General features: G+C 41.7%; 1 protein-coding gene across 1 annotated transcript; it reads right to left on the bottom strand.

Moving 5' to 3' along the window:
* Positions 1–6532: 6532 nt before the first annotated feature.
* LOC139433558 (major centromere autoantigen B-like) lies at positions 6533–17149 on the bottom strand. The gene is made up of 4 exons (XM_071202605.1): positions 17129–17149; positions 15997–16062; positions 14954–15101; positions 6533–6783 (listed from the first exon to the last, which is right to left on the bottom strand). The coding sequence occupies exons 1-4, from the start codon at positions 17147–17149 to the stop codon at positions 6533–6535; spliced, it is 486 nt and encodes a 161-aa protein (XP_071058706.1).
* Between the last annotated feature and the right edge of the window lie 895 nt (positions 17150–18044).

Genomic DNA, 18044 nt, shown 5'->3' on the forward strand with positions numbered 1-18044 from the left:
TGCTTTGCAGCGTCGTTTCCTCACCTCGTCTCCTTTGCTTTGCAGCGTCGTTTCCTCGCCTCGACTCATTTAGTTTAACAATGAGTTCAAACAGACAGGAAACATGCTGTAACGATTAAACAAGGATAAAAAAGTGCCAGTAAACAAATACATGGATATGCAGTTAGTACAGAGGTGTCAAACTCACTTTAATCGCGGGCCACATCAGCATTATGGCCGGTTGTAACTTTAAGACTGTATACAAATACATGTATTAATATATATATAAAATAATGTATTATATTACATTATTGCCTCTGCATTGGATTATTGAGGACCACAGATGGAAATTAGCTATTAGCTATAATCTGGCATATTGCATCTCTTCTCTTTGCTGAGATTAATGTTTTTGTATGCATGGACCAATAATTTATTTATTTATTTATAGAAGGTCCTTCTATAAATAAATAAATAAATTATTGGATAGGCAGGGGCACTCAAACTTTTTTGTTAAAGGTCCACTTGTGAATTTTATACAAGGTCACTGGTCCGGATCAATGCCAGTAAAGTCCCCCCCCCCCCCACCCCCGGAGCGGAGCATCGAAACTGAAATTAAGAATCAGTTTCGGCGCGCTAAGCATGGGGCCCCCTTGAGGGGGTTTCCAGACATGTCGCTGCAGTAAATTAAAAGGTGTTTCATGTTGTCGTTGCTGTGGACCTTCTTAATCTTTTTTTACGTTTATTTTAATTTTAATTTTTGAAATTGTTACGTTTATTCTGGTTTGTTTTGTGTTTGTATCTTTTATTTTAAATTCATTAATGATTTTTTTGTTTTGTGAGCTGAGCTGTGTGATTTGATATTTGATGTATCTCTCTGTACAGCACTTTGGTCTGGAGGTTTTAAAGGAGTATATAAATAAAGTTGGATTGGATTAATCTAATTTATTTGGGGTCCCCTTCTGGTCCAAGCACTTGCCTGTCGGTAAACGGTGTCTGTACACATTCAATACATACATACAGTATGATGGCTTGAACTAGTGGGAGAAATGGCTGTTTGTAGCCAATGCCTTGAACCTCGGCAAAAATGGCATTAGAAGCTTCAGAAAGTCAAGGTAAACTTGCGGTTAATTTGCGGTCTGCAATGCGTGTCACGCTCGCGCACACAAGTAAATATATATGCACGTTCATTCTCACAACGCGTCAGACACAAGAACATATACATTAAAGGGATCCTATCATGCAAAATGCACTTTGTGATGTCTTTTATACATATATGTGTCCCCGGTGTGTCGGGGAACTCACGCAGCGTCAGAAAATAAAACCCTCTCTTTTCCTCCGTACCCAAATATTTAAAAAACGGGGGAACAACGAGCGGATACAGATTCCATCCGAACTGACGTCAAATCGGCAGCGGACCCTCAGCAAGTTGCTATATAAAAGTGCCATTAATCATGTGCACAAATACATGCAGTATATTTGACCATCTTCACTTACAACACTATTCCAGATCTGAGTACTTCTACTTTTATTCAAGTACAAGATCTGAGTACTTCTACTTTTACTCAAGTACAAGATCTGAGTACTTCTACTTTTACTAAAGTACATGATCTGAGTACTTTTACTCAAGTACATGATCTGAGTACTTCTACTTTTACTCAAGTACATGATCTGAGTACTTCTACTTTTACTAAAGTACATGATCTGAGTACTTCTACTTTTCCTCAAGTACAAGATCTGAGTACTTCTACTTTTACTCACGTACATGATCTAAGTACTTCTACTTTTACTCAAGTACAAGATCTGAGTACTTCTACTTTTACTAAGTATATGATCTGAGTACTTCTACTTTTACTAAGTACATGATCTGAGTACTTCTACTTTTACTAAAGTACAAGATCTGAGTACTTCTACTTTTACTCAAGTACAAGATCTGAGTACTTCTACTTTTACTAAGTACATGATCTGAGTACTTCTACTTTGACTAAGTACATGATCTGAGTACTTCTACTTTTACTCAAGTACAAGATCTGAGTACTTCTACTTTTACTAAGTATATGATCTGAGTACTTCTCTCCTCTCTGTCTGTTGCTGCTTCCCTCCAGGATCAATAAAGCTCAAGACTGTGGTTGTATAAAACTTGAAGGTATTTGTATATCAGGTATTTGTATCTCTCTCGGGACTCCCCTCATTTCCCCTGAGAGTGAAAGTGCACTATTTATTTCCTGCTGCGCAGTTCACAGTCTGAGTCTGAGCAACAGCTCCCCTGCTGGTTGAGTTCGGAACTGTTCCCAGCAGTCACGTGATTTCCAGTAAACAGTCCGACTAGCAGGAGGGGAAATACATCCATGGGTGAAACCACTGCTCCTGAGCGCCATCTAGTGGGAACCACTGGAACTTAAACAACACAGACGTGCGGATCTTTCTGTCTCAGTGTGGCTCAGGTCCAGAGGAAGAGAAGCTTCATCACAGCAGGGGACAGGAGAGGGTTTCGGCTCAGAACCAGAGCACATTCTCACACTGTTTTCACCACACCTCCTTATTTACTGATTGTAAATATTCTGCTTGTCATCAGTGTGAACCCGGACATGTTGAGACCCCAAAGAGTGATGATAGAAATGTAGAGTAGGGTCTCCAGCTCATGGAACCTGCCGGATGTTAACCTGCAGCTGTTGGGACGTTCACACACTGAACACAAGCTGCATCATTAGCATTAGCAGACAATAGCTAACACATGGTTTGGACGGTTTGAGGTTTTGGAGGATCTCTATTGAATAAATAATATATATTGGAGCAGTGGGTGAACATCTGATAAGAACAGTTTGCTCTGCAGCGTATTAACCACTGAATATAAAATAGTGTTTATTGGTGTTTATCACAGATGAAGTGTAGCGTGAGAGCTGGAGGACGATCAGACGCCACGTAAAGAAACTAATGGTTAGATAAATGGACTTAAAGATGTGAATGATGCAGTTGGTCTTATTTAGAGTCAGTGTCACTCATGCTGTAACTCTTCAGAGCTATTGGAATGGGAAGGTGATGATATCCAATCAGAAGAGATCAGTGAGGCAACAATGAGGATCTTATTGATTTAAAAGCATATTGATTACACAGCGTGAGGAACAGACATGAGATGGAGAAGACATCATGTTACTAAGTCGTCTTTGAACAAGAAGGTTGTTGGTTCGATTCCAGCCCGTGGAGTCAACATGTCGATGTGTCCCTGGGCGAGATGCTGAACCCTGAACAAAATCACAGTTCTCAGAAAAAGAACTCCTAACAAAAAGTCAAATTATAAGAAAAAGTGATATTTCTGAAACAATTCAAAATGTTGTTTTTTTAAAACAATAAAGTCAGAACTCAGAAAAAAGTCTAAAAAAAATTATTTCTGAAAAAAGTTAAAATTCTAAAAATGAGTCATAAAACTGGAAAAAGCGAGAAATAAAAAAAACATATTTTATAAAAATGTCAAAATTCAAAGAAAAATTCAAATTTCTCAAAAATTAAAGTTAGATTTAAAAAAAATATCAAAATGATTTTTCTCGTAGTTTCTAAAGAGCTCTGAGCGTCGAAGAGACCTGAGAAAGAGATGTATCAGTACAGGACATTTACCATGTGATGCAATAACAATAACATACATCACCCCGGTCCTCAAAGAACTCCACTGGCTCCCCGTCTCACACCGCATCCACTACAAACTCCTGGTCCTCACTTTCAAAGCCCTGCACCATCTGCCCCCCCCACCTACCTCACTGACCTCCTCATCCTCTACCAACCCCTCAGGTCCACCTCAGCCGGTTTGCTTTCCATCCCAAAGGCCAGACACCGGAGCTTCGGGGACAGAGCCTTCTCTGTGGCAGCCCCGAAGCTCTGGAACTCCCTCCCCCAAGACCTCCGTGAGTCTGAGTCCCTCACCCTGCTCCAGTCCCGCCTCAAAACCCACCTCTTCAACTCTCTATCCATAAGCCCCGCCCCCTCTCAACCAACTTCCTCCTGACTGCTTTTGTTTTGTTTCTTTGTTTCTTTTTGTTTGTCTACCCTCCCTCCCAAATGTAAAGCATCTTTGGGTTCAAGAAAAGCGCTATAGAAATATAATTTATTATTATTATATTCGTTAGCATAGCTAGCTAACCAGATGCTAATAACAACAAAGTTATTGACTGTCTGATCAGTATGACAGATGAACAGATCGCCACTGGGCTCTCAACTAAAGACAGCCACGCAGAAACTGCGGCATGTGCACGGCTCCTTATGGGTACTGCCATTTTTGGAGCGGCGTTCCGGTGCTCTCCGGGACATATACCACGTGATGACACGATAGGCTTGTGTTGTGTTCAAGGACCCTGACATTTGCCAGGAAAAACAGACACTCACTTTTTTAATTTAAAAAAAAAAAAGTGCGGTCTAGATTTCTTTAATTTCTTTTTTGCGTGTATTTATAAATTACCTCGAGGGCCGAATCAAATGGTCTCGCAGGCGGTATACGGCCCGGGGGCCGGAGGTTCCCCACCCCCTGCTGTAAATGTTCACTTTGTGTAAAATATTTCTCACAAAACAAGCAGCTGAAGGGTTTCTCTCCGGTTTTAACCTGCACGTGTCTCGTCACGTGACTCCTGCGAATACACCTTTTACTGCACAGTGTGCAGCTGAAGGGTTTCTCTCCTGTGTGAGATTGTATGTGTTGATTCAGATCACCCTTCTTGCTTAAAATCATATACAGCTGCAGGTGCCCGACTCCAGCTGCAGGTGTATCACAGACTATCTGTCTGACAGGAAGCAGCACGTGAGGCTGGGGAAACACGTCTCTGACCCCGTGTCCGGGGTTTGGAATAGGACTCAAAAACAGTAAAAACAGGCTGACAGTTTCCCGAACAATAAGCCCTGGATTAGTGACACTAGTGAAAACACTTTTAAATAAGAAAAAGGAAGCTTTCAAGTCTCGGGACAAATCTCTGCTGAGGAGTATGCCAGCACCAGCTGAGGAGGGGCAGGGATCCCTGCAGGAAGGAGAGCTGCAGCAGAACGACAGCAGCGTCTGGGGCATCCGAGCCGGTGGCATCCGCAGAACCAATACGCTGGACTTCCATGCAGCGGCCCGAGGTTCAAACTCATGCTTTGTCTTGAGATATTCTCAACGTTTTTATATTGGATTTTTAAAACCTAAAAGGTACTTCCCAGTTCTTTTAGAAGGGTCGAGTCCTTTGCAGAATATCTTTAAAACATTGAGCATTTCACTATTTCATAAGGACAGAGTTCCTTTACTCATTTCCAGTGCAGCCTGACGGAGGCCTCCCTCCTTCGTGACCTTTGAGCATTCATAATGATCCCAGAGCTCTGAGGAGGATGGAGAGGAAGGCCCTGAGCTCCACGAGAGGAGAGAGCGAGTTGTGAGTAACCGCCTCCATATCCTGCTGCTCACTTCCTGTGTGCACACCACTGGTTTAATGTGTTGCTGCAGGAGAGCGACTTTAATAACATCCTGATCTCACTGCCTCGGGAGGAGGAGTGTCTTCCTGACACACACACTTTGTATCTCTTTGAGTGCAGCCTGAAGCAGAGGGTGTGAGTGGACGAGGGCAGTGTGTGAAGCAGAGGGTGTGAGTGGACGAGTGTGTGTGCCTTCAGGGGGACTCGTCCTAAAAACTAAGGAAGTTACACTTTTGAAAATCGTCTTCAAAGTTTGAACGACAGTTATTCTGCTCCTTTTTATAAATTTTTAAAAGGTGTCTTTCTGCTCTGATCTGATTGGTCAATCGCTTAGAGATGTCCCGCCCCTTAGCCTATCAGGTACAATGTGTCGGAGCATTAGCCAATAGGAGCGTGAGTGTTCTGTAGTGATGTCACTATGTTCTGGAAGTAAACAAAGAAGTCCAATGCAGGCTTTCTGTCCCTCCTCTTCCTCACATGTTCTTAGTCTTCATCTTCCTCTTCTTCCTCTCCTCTTCCTCCTCTTCCTCTCATGTTCCTCCTCTTCCTCACATGTTCCTCCTCTTCCTCACATGTTCCTCCTCTTCCTCTCCTCTTCCTCACATGTTCTTAGTCTTCATCTTCCTCTTCCTCCTCTTCCTCCTCTTCCTCTCTTGTTCCTCCTCTTCCTCCTCTTCCTCTCATGTTCTTAGTCTTCATCTTCCTCTTCCTCCTCTTCCTCACATGTTCTTAGTCTTCCTCGTCTTCCTCTCCTCTTCCTCCTCTTCCTCGTCTTCCTCACATGTTCTTAGTCTTCATCTTCCTCTTCCTCTTCCTCTCCTCTTCCTCTCATGTCCCTCCTCTTCCCCTCCTCTTCCTCTCCTCTTCCTCTCATGTCTCTCCTCTTCCCCTCCTCTTCCTCTCCTCCTCCTGATGATGGATGTCCCTGTCCCCTCCTCTTCCTCCTGATGATGGATGTCCCTGTCCCCTCCTCTTCCTCTCCTCCTCCTGATGATGGATGTCCCTGTCCTCTCCTCTTCCTCCTGATGATGGATGTCCCTGTCCCCTCCTCTTCCTCCTGATGATGGATGTCCCTGTCCCCTCCTCTTCCTCCTGATGATGGATGTCCCTATCCCCTCCTCTTCCTCTCCTATTCCTCCTCTTCCCCCTCCTCTTCCTCCTCCTCTTCCTCCTGATGATGGATGTCCCTGTCCCCTCCTCTTCCTCTCCTATTCCTCCTCTTCCCCCTCCTCTTCCTCCTCCTCTTCCTCCTGATGATGGATGTCCCTGTCCCCTCCTCTTCCTCTCCTATTCCTCCTCTTCCCCCTCCTCTTCCTCCTCCTCTTCCTCCTGATGATGGATGTCCCTGTCCCCTCCTCTTCCTCCTGATGATGAAGCTTCCTGGCGTAAAGCCGAAGTGATGAACGACGCTACGGGCAGCGAGGCTCCGGAGCCATTTTTAGAGACGCCGTTTGAAGAACTCTCAGCTGATGAACGCGTCTATTATTCATCACTTTGTAATCCTGACGGAGATTCATCAGCTCCATGGTCTCCTTCGTGTGGAGGAACATTTCTACGGTCTTATTGTTCCATCTCATCTTAGTTAGCGTTCGCTTTGACTTCTTATGTTTGTTTACATTTTTAATTACATTTCATGTTTTTTGACTTTTTCGTCATGATTTTCTTTTTGTGTTTTCTTTTGAAATGTGTTCTACTTTTACTCAAGTACAAGATCTGAGTACTTCTACTTTTACTCAAGTACAAGATCTGAGTACTTCTACTTTTACTCAAGTACCAGATCTGAGTACTTCTACTTTTACTCAAGTACAAGATCTGAGTACTTCTACTTTTACTCAAGTACCAGATCTGAGTACTTCTACTTTTACTCAAGTACAAGATCTGAGTACTTCTACTTTTACTCAAGTACCAGATCTGAGTACTTCTACTTTTACTCAAGTACCAGATCTGAGTACTTCTACTTTTACTCAAGTACAAGATCTGAGTACTTCTACTTTTACTCAAGTACAAGATCTGAGTACTTCTACTTTTACTCAAGTACCAGATCTGAGTACTTCTACTTTTACTCAAGTACAAGATCTGAGTACTTCTACTTTTACTCAAGTACCAGATCTGAGTACTTCTACTTTTACTCAAGTACCAGATCTGAGTACTTCTACTTTTACTCAAGTACCAGATCTGAGTACTTCTACTTTTACTCAAGTACAAGATCTGAGTACTTCTACTTTTACTCAAGTACAAGATCTGAATACTTCTACTTTTACTCAAGTACCAGATCTGAGTACTTCTACTTTTACTCAAGTACCAGATCTGAGTACTTCTACTTTTACTCAAGTACAAGATCTGAGTACTTCTACTTTTACTCAAGTACCAGATCTGAGTACTTCTACTTTTACTCAAGTACAAGATCTGAGTACTTCTACTTTTACTCAAGTACAAGATCTGAATACTTCTACTTTTACCACAAGATCTGAGTACTTCTACTTTTACTGAAGTACATGTTCTATCTCACACAGGCTCCGCCCTCTACTGGACTCTATGGGTACTACTCTCATCGATGATGCGCAAGCGTTCACACACTGAAGTTGTATAAACGTAGCCGGCCAATCAGGGCAAGCCTACCTGAATGCGCGCAGGCTCACAGTATATAAGGCGGCTCCGCCTCCTGACCGTCATCCTTTTCTCTTCAGCGAGCGGGACAACAGCTGACAGAGAGAAGTAACACGTTTGAAAGAAGAAGAAGAGATAAACCGCAGGTCAAAGCGCTTTGCGTGTCGTTAGAAAACACACCTCGGTGATAGCTCCGATTAACGCATTTCCCCGTCTGTGTGAAGACGCCATTATGACGGAGCGCTCAAGGGCCTCAGTGGTAAATCGGCCCTTTCTATCACCTCATTCACACCAACGGTGCTTCAGGGCCGGTTTGGAGCTGGAGCTTGAAAAGCACCGGGTTTTCCTGTTCACACCGCAGCGGAGCCGCCTCTGAGCTCCGGAATCCGGTTCGTTTCAAGCACCCACATTTTTTCCGGCCAGAGCAAAAGCACCGCATACGCCACGCTTACGTCCGGGCGGGAGCAGGGGCGGGATCAACTCCTGAACAACAACAACAAGCCGGCGTTTTATCCAGTTTGTCCACAACGATGGAGAAACTTAACAAGCAGCAGTGGTCCTCTGAAGAGACCAGCTACCTGCTGGGAAGAGGTGCAGAGGAAGCTGGAGCACAATCGGCCATTGTTGTTGTTGTTGTTGTTGTTGTTGTTGTCAGCTGTGAGGGGTTTCCGCGCTTTGGCTTTATGAAGCAAGCATGCAAACGGTTACGTCATGACGCAAACGATGACGCGATGACGCAGCACCAGTCGGACTCTGGGCGGTGTGAAAAGAGCCGGAGCTAAACCGAAGAACCGGTTCTGAACCTGAAAAGCTCTAGCACGGAGCTTGAACCGGAGTTGCGTGTGAATGAGCAACACATCCTCACTCCCAGGTCGGCCTATGTTGACGTTATGTCAAGTCCCCTGCCGGCTTTTTCCAACGCAAGGGGGGGGGCCTTAGCGTCCATTTTCAACGCAAGGGGGGGGGCCTTAGCGTCCATTTTCAACGCAAGGGGGGGGGCCTTAGCGTCCATTTTCAGCTTTCCGGGATGTCCATGTGCTTCTATGGACGCTCATGAAAGCACGGCATTCGTTTGTGTCGACTGCCCTTAAAGGCAATGAGAGCGTCCATTCTCATTGGATAGCGGAGAATTGTACACCCGGAAGTAAGTATTCCCCTTACTGACGATTGATGTCACAGTGATATCTGCACTACTCATCGACTAAAAAACACCAGATTATCCTTGTTAATTACACAACATTGATTGGTTTAAATTGTGTGCAATGCTTTTGTATTTTTCCCCTTCGATTCGGAGAAACAAATCTTTTTTCGGAGTAAAGGATGGCAGAAGACACTACACTACCCAGAATCCCCAGCTATCATTTCTCCCTGCAGAAAAAGAAAACATGGCCGAACTTCGTTTTATTCTGGGTGTAAAATGCCTATTTTAAAGTTAGTTTGGCCATTAAAATGCGTTTTGATGTCATTTGATGAGAGAAATATGAGTTGTTATTTCAGATTATGTGTGCAGTGGATGTACATGATCTTTAGTTTGCTAGTTATTACGAAGATTACTTCAGGAAATTGCGTCCAACGTTTTCATTGTTACCAAGGTGGTTGCTAGGGACGCTGCTATCGATATTATTTCTGTTATGTTGTGTAACTGTTTAATGGTGTTATCTTTATTGCTACCCCCTTCCCCGTCAATGTATAGTGTTGGTCCACAGCGCAAACATATTAGTTTAACAAAATCCGCATCTAAAGATACGTTATTTCCCCCTGTGCAATTCCAGTCTCACATCTCACAGCACATCGTCATTAACAAATACCGGAAACAGACCGAAAACATTTAAAAAAAATAAAATAATACCTTATTCCGAGTGTGCTTGCTTTTCTCTTTGAAAGTCATCACATAACGCCATTGTAATACACGGTTCGGCTGCATTACATATTACATATCTGCCGTAGTTCTGTATTTATAGAGCCCTGATGAGAAGACAAACATGAGGAACTGAAAACGTGACGTGGATAATAAATATATCAGCCATTAAACAACATCTTACATTTCTTTTCACACAATACGTCTCCTTGCCGTATCAACACTAATTCGGCTCACTTTTATATTTGATCCAATTGGTAGATAGGCTGTATTTACACCATAAAGGTGCACAGATGATATAAAGGGACACCTGGTGGTTAAAGCATGTTATTGAATTTCAATATTCCCCTGCCGGCTTTTTCCAACGCAAGGGGGGGGGCCTTAGCGTACATTTTCAACGCAAGGCGGGGGGCCTTAGCGTCCATTTTCAACGCAAGGCGGGGGGCCTTAGCGTCCATTTTCAACGCAAGGGGGGGGGCCTTAGCGTCCATTTTCAGCTTTCCGGGATGTCCATGTGCTTCTATGGACGCTCATGGAAGCACGGCATTCGTTTGTGTCAACTGCCCTTAAAGGCAATGAAGACACTACACTACCCAGAATCCCCAGCTATCGTTTGGACACCATGTGCTCTGTTTGACAAACCCCGTGATAGTCCTCAAGCTCTGTGATTGGAGAGTGTGCTCCGAGGGTTACCGAGCGTCGAACAGCACTTGAAATGGGATGGAACCACGGCAGACTGTCCAAAACTGGATTTGAACGGGTCCACCGCGTCCCCCCCCTCCCCCACCCCGTCCCCAGAACTACACATGCTGGCTATTCTGTTTCGCAACATGTTCTCTATGGCACGTCTCTACTGGGAGTTGTAGTTTTAAAAGACGTTTTCGTATTTCCCATAATAAGAAGTTGCCAGTATTAAACTGTGTACATCCCTGGAGGTTTAGGGGACAGGAAACACTCACATTTAAAACATATAATTAATAAATGGGTGAAAATTGCTGGTGCCCATTATGGGCAGTATTAATATATATACCCACACGCCAGCTAAGGTCAGAAGAGCTTTATTCAACAGCTGGTCTTATGTGTGTGACCCCTGTGATAACATTACATTACATTAATTGATAAGCCTGAAACATGCACTTGTCAAGGTTCAGAGGCACATTTTGCAAATATGGCAGTAGCCATCGATCAGCTTAAGATAAGATATACTTTATTGATCCCAAGTTGGAACATTTGCGTTACATCAGCATGTGTAACAGTTAAATATGCAGTGGTGTTTATTTGTAAATCATTTAGTATAATCACACAAATTCTGTGTTTTATATTCAACAATTCTGTGTTCTTTATTTATTGATTGTTCAATACCTGACAAGGCCGGAGATGAAATATCTGCATACATCATAAGAGTATAATACATTATGTATAATATCAGTTAAAATAAGTGCTTCAACATAGTTAACATTGCTGGAGGTATGCACACATATTGATAGATGTCTCGTAATGCACTGTTGAGGAACCTGCGACCCAAGTTTTTCATTCAGTGCAGAACTACACCACAGTTGTGTAGGCCGATATGATATGTCAATAAACCTTAGAACATCATGAAATCTTGAAAGGGATGTGCAAAATAGTCATTATATACAGTCTTTAATTAACTATTAGTAGAGAATAACCAGTAATGAATATACTTTATAGGGATCCTATTAATATCTAATAATAAAAATATTGAAATTCAATAACATGCTTTAACCACCAGGTGTCCCTTTATATCATCTGTGCACCTTTATGGTGTAAATACAGCCTATCTACCAATTGGATCAAATATAAAAGTGAGCCGAATTAGTGTTGATACGGCAAGGAGACGTATTGTGTGAAAAGAAATGTAAGATGTTGTTTAATGGCTGATATATTTATTATCCACGTCACGTTTTCAGTTCCTCATGTTTGTCTTCTCATCAGGGCTCTATAAATACAGAACTACGGCAGATATGTAATATGTAATGCAGCCGAACCGTGTATTACAATGGCGTTATGTGATGACTTTCAAAGAGAAAAGCAAGCACACTCGGAATAAGGTATTATTTTATTTTTTTTAAATGTTTTCGGTCTGTTTCCGGTATTTGTTAATGACGATGTGCTGTGAGATGTGAGACTGGAATTGCACAGGGGGAAATAACGTATCTTTAGATGCGGATTTTGTTAAACTAATATGTTTGCGCTGTGGACCAACACTATACATTGACGGGGAAGGGGGTAGCAATAAAGATAACACCATTAAACAGTTACACAACATAACAGAAATAATATCGATAGCAGCGTCCCTAGCAACCACCTTGGTAACAATGAAAACGTTGGACGCAATTTCCTGAAGTAATCTTCGTAATAACTAGCAAACTAAAGATCATGTACATCCACTGCACACATAATCTGAAATAACAACTCATATTTCTCTCATCAAATGACATCAAAACGCATTTTAATGGCCAAACTAACTTTAAAATAGGCATTTTACACCCAGAATAAAACGAAGTTCGGCCATGTTTTCTTTTTCTGCAGGGAGAAATGATAGCTGGGGATTCTGGGTAGTGTAGTGTCTTCTGCCATCCTTTACTCCGAAAAAAGATTTGTTTCTCCGAATCGAAGGGGAAAAATACAAAAGCATTGCACACAATTTAAACCAATCAATGTTGTGTAATTAACAAGGATAATCTGGTGTTTTTTAGTCGATGAGTAGTGCAGATATCACTGTGACATCAATCGTCAGTAAGGGGAATACTTACTTCCGGGTGTACAATTCTCCGCTATCCAATGAGAATGGACGCTCTCATTGCCTTTAAGGGCAGTCGACACAAACGAATGCCGTGCTTTCATGAGCGTCCATAGAAGCACATGGACATCCCGGAAAGCTGAAAATGGACGCTAAGGCCCCCCCCCTTGCGTTGAAAATGGACGCTAAGGCCCCCCCCCTTGCGTTGAAAATGGACGCTAAGGCCCCCCCCCTTGCGTTGGAAAAAGCCGGCAGGGGACTTGACATAACGTCAACATAGGCCGACCTGGGAGTGAGGATGTGTTGGAATGAGGTATATGTCAGCGCCCCATGGGCCAAAGAAAGCCCGGCTTCTTCGTCAGGAACATTTCAGGCCTTATTGTTCTATTTATCTTTTTACTTCTTATGTTTGTATATTTAATTAAATGTGATTTTTTTATTAATAGTTTTTTGTCGTGATTTGAGTTTTTGTGTTTATATTTTTCCTGTTTTATTTTGAAATGTGTTCCTCTTCGTGTCGTGTCCGGTTTTACTTCCTGTCTTTAGTTTCCTCTGGTTGTGTTTCTGCCTCTTCTCCAGCTGAGTCTTTGTCATGAGTCGCGTATAAAGTCTTATCTTCCCTAGTGTTGTCAGTTTGTCTTCACTATTAGTACTTCTACTTTTACTCAAGTCCAAGTTCGTCGTTGTTTCCCTCCTGTACTCTGGTTCCGCTGAGTGTTTTTAGTTTGCTCCTCTTGTTGATCGTTCCCGCTCGTTCATTTCTCTCGTGTTTGTTTGGCTTTGAATGAATACATCTTGTTTTATACCAGGGGGGTATACTGCGAAGCAGGATTTTCGCTTAGCCGGCTAAATTCAGGGAAAACTCCGGCTTTCCGGTCCTACGAAGCTGGTTCTCTTTTTAGCAGGCTAGATCTCTATGGTAATATATGCTAAGCAGCTAACCTGGTCGGGACCAGGTTAGGTTGCAGGCTAAGAGCTCAACTCAGTGAAAGCACCGCCTGCTGACCAATCAGAGCTCAGTGTGCGGAGTTTAAAGCGATCAAGTCATATTACAGGAGAAAGGAAATACAGAAAAACTGCCGTTGCAGGAAAGACGGCCGGCAAAAATCACCGACTGTGTGAACGTGAACATGAATAGAATATCACCTCCATCTTCAGAGCAATCTGACTATTATAACATTAGCGTTAAGAAAGCGTACTTAAATATCGGCCACAACATAAGTAACCGGATCAGAGTACATTAAGTACAGTCCGCGGCATATCACTTCATAATGTATCATATCTCTCCTGATCTGAGTCAGCTGAGCCGTATCTGGCCGTGCAGCACTCACAGCGTCACAGACTGTATGCAGAAGTATTATTTTAAGCAACACATTAAGTTGACGAAACACTCGAGTCAAATGTAATTAAAGTCAGATCGTGTCTTAGACGGGCAGTGATATCATAAACCTGTTAATGTACGCATTCAAACACTTTTACCAGCTGTGTTCACCTTGCAGCTGCAGCTCTGAGGCTTTGATCCTGATCAAGTGTTTAAGTCATGGATATTTAATTTAACTTCTTCATATGTCTAATATTAAAGTTGACTTTTCATTCAGGAAGTATGACGCTGCGCTGTCAGTGCGCTTCTCCATGTTTGTGATTGGTCGAATGCTCCAAATACCACCCCTTTCATGTGAACGCGCACCTAACTAGATAGGACACGGCTGGCTGAGCGATCCACTTGATAACCAGCGTCGTAGGACCGCTTAGCGAGAGCGCGTATGTTTTGGATTAGGCCAACCGGCTAACTCCAACATATCCAGGTTAGGTTGAACCGGCTTCGTAGGACAGGCCCCCGCTGTCTTCATTCTGCATGTGGGTCCTGATTCCCTCCTGACATCCTTTATTTTATTTTTATACTCAAACTTTTATATATAATGTTGGTATATATTTATTCTACTCTATGTTATTTACTCTTTTATTGCATAATTTACATTTTACATATGTTTGTATAAAAATATATAATACTTTGTTATCAATCCATTATTATTACTTTTTTATTTCATCTTTTATTACACATTTGTACTTTAATTTTGTATGTTTATTAGAATATTTTGATATTAATTATATTTATTATTATTAATATATATGATATATTATTTATGATGAATATTATCATTACGTCCATATGAGTGATGCTTTTCTTTATGATGATGATGATGCCTTCATCCTCATGCTATTCCTTCGTTAGCGTCGCTGCCTCCTAATTAAAACAGACATCCAAGCTGAATTATGATCTCCATGGCAACAGAGTCAGAATGGAATCCCTTTGATCTCACCCTGTCCCACACGGAGCAGCACGTAGCTCCACGGGCTAAAATTAGCCTCCTCCTCTTCCCCCTCTTCTTCCTCCTCTTCTTCCTCTTCCTCTTCCTCCTCTTCTTCCTCCTCCTCTTCCTCCTCATCCTCTTCCTCCTCTTCCTCCTCCTATATCCAGACCTTTTGTTTGAGTGGTTAACATCTGCTATTTTTAGCATGTATTGCATTGGTCAAATTGACGCAATATGTTGCAGAAATAATGTTTTATTCACATTATAATGCAATTTAGTCCACACACACACACACACACACACACACACACACACACACACACACACACACACACACACACACACACACACACACTCACTCACTCACTCACTCACTCACTCACACGTTAATTGTGTGGGTTGTCTTAAGGGTCACGTGACACGAAATATTGGTGTGTTTTACTATAATAATTTTTTTTCAGAGCTCTTAAATTGCTTTATTTCAGATTCAAAATTATATATATATTATATAATATTTATATCGGTTAGAAATAGTTTTTCACAACATATAGGAAGAACATTATAAAGAGTCAAAGAAAAATCTGCAATAAAATAAACAAGATATCTCCAGTAATATGAGAAGTTAAAGTAAAAGGATCAGAATCTGAATATTTATTTAAATTCGGGCAAAATGTGTTTTTTTACTGTAAAAAAATATGTTCATGCATATTATAGAAAATAGATATTTAAAAATACAAATTTAAAGTAAAACAGTGCAATAAAAACATCAAATAAAATAATAATAATATAACATTAATTAGAAATACTAATACACAAAAGTTGAGGAAATGTGCAACAAAATAAAATAATGCCTGTATTTGAACTATTTTAAATTGCACATCCCTATCAAATGGAAATACATTCAAATTAAAGTATTCAATAGGAGTTGTTAAAGCAGTTTAGTGGTGTTTATTAAGATGTGTAACTGGTACGTGTGGAGCTCCAGGCTGCACACACATCTGAAGCATGCCTTCGTAAATCAGCAGCCAGTATTAATACATCGCGTCGTTCACAAAGCTCTCCGTGTGACCCAGGGAGGCCACATTCTGCGGGGCCTGAAACAGACCCAGCAGCAGGGCCTTTCATGGAGACACTTGAACAAGACATGTGAGGAATGTCGCAGGGTTGTTGAACTCCACCTGGATCCATCTTCTTCTTATTTATAGACACATGCATTCTTCAGCATTTGGACTGTGTTGTAAATGTATTGCCTTTTGAATATGTGTGGCGCAGTGGGTTATGCGCTGGTGTTCAGATCGGTGTAGGCGACGTCTGTCCGTCCTGAGAGCGGGATCCTCTTCTGTTGTTCTCCCTGAGATTTCTAAAATGTTCCCAACTACCGGGGGTTCCTCCCGTTACACTGGAACAACAGCTGCTCCGAAAACAAGCTAAAGAATAACAAAATCAAGCTGTTTTCACTTGAAGTCAAAACATCTGGCAATAGAAAAAGTGAAATGTTGCTTGGTACGATTTCTTGAAGATGGGATATTTAGATAAATCACGTCTTGGGAGAACTCATTTTGAACTATATTTGACCAGAGTCAGGAAATGTGTTATAAAATAAGTCGCAAATGCTCAAAGTAACGTTTTCTGTGTTCTGATGTTAGCGTGATTTTACAATAAATATGTAGCAAAAAAACGTGTTTCATCTGAGATACGACTCGAAATAAGATGTTTTGACTCAACAAGATGATGCATTGTCTAAAAACAAGAGCCTATATCTCTCTGCAGTTACTTCTGAAGTTATTATGTCTGTGTACTATAGAGACATACTCTGACTAGATATTAGACACATATACTCGGCAAGATTTTGAGTTTTTCTAGTGTACCTGCGCGGTTTCTTTGTGAGGGTTTCCTTGCCCGATGTCAGGCTCTAAGGAAGGAAGTATTCACAAACTGTGAAGTCCATTGAGACAAATAGAAAGTGTGATGTTGGACTCTATAAATAAACTTTGAGTGAAAAGCTAAACCAGAAAACAGCACTCAGTGTTTTCTGCGTCACATGCAACACGTGTTGAACGTGTTAGCAGGCAAAACACTCCTCCAGCGCTGGTGTTAAATTACATTATATTAAAGTGGATTAGATTATATTAGATTATATTTAACGTTATAGTCATTCCATACTGAGACAACAAGATGCAGTACCCAGATGTTTGCATAAAGCATGTATGAATGAATAGTGAGATTGCATAGTAGGCTATGTGTGCAGTATGGTATAGATAATACACTGTGTGCTCATTAGCTCTTGTTGTGATTGAAGCGTCAGTGAAGGAGTGGAGAAGAGATTTCTGATTGACACGTGTATAATTAAGCTGCTTCTTTAACAAAGCCAGATGCTTATTATCTGAACACTTAGCCTGTAATCTTCTCTTTTTGTTTTTTAAACTGAATTCAACACATGAGAAGACGGGACTCGGACATCTCCAAAGGAATAGATACACATTTAAATGCATTAAAACCATGGCTTAGTTATTTAATATATGAAAGGGAACAGTGACGACGTTCCTGCAGCTCTCAGGCTTTGATGGAAACCTCAAATAGTCTGATTCGACCAAAATGATGCTTTCACACTGTGGCGTATACACGATCCTTACAACGTGGTTCCATCCTGCTGAACAAAACGTGGAAGTATCATAAACGTTTGAGATTATCTTCTGTTGGACTACAATATCATCACTGCAAAACGTCTGAGAGTTAGCTTTGAGATGTGATGAGGGTTAGCTGAGCTTTGAGGATGTGGTGAGAGTTAGCTTAGCTTTGAGGATGTGATGAGGGTTAGCTTAGCTTTGAGGATGTGATGAGGGTTAGCTTAGCTTTGAGGATGTGATGAGGGTTAGCTTAGCTTTGAGGATGTGGTGAGGGTTAGCTTAGCTTTGAGGATGTGATGAGAGTTAGCTTAGCTTTGAGGATGTGATGAGGGTTAGCTTAGCTTTGAGGATGTGATGAGGGTTAGCTTAGCTTTGAGGATGTGATGAGGGTTAGCTTAGCTTTGAGGATGTGATGAGGGTTAGCTTAGCTTTGAGGATGTGATGAGGGTTAGCTAAGCTTTGAGGATGTGTTG

This window comes from Pseudochaenichthys georgianus, unplaced genomic scaffold, assembly GCF_902827115.2.
Source record: "Pseudochaenichthys georgianus unplaced genomic scaffold, fPseGeo1.2 scaffold_619_arrow_ctg1, whole genome shotgun sequence".
Lineage (NCBI taxonomy): Eukaryota > Metazoa > Chordata > Actinopteri > Perciformes > Channichthyidae > Pseudochaenichthys > Pseudochaenichthys georgianus.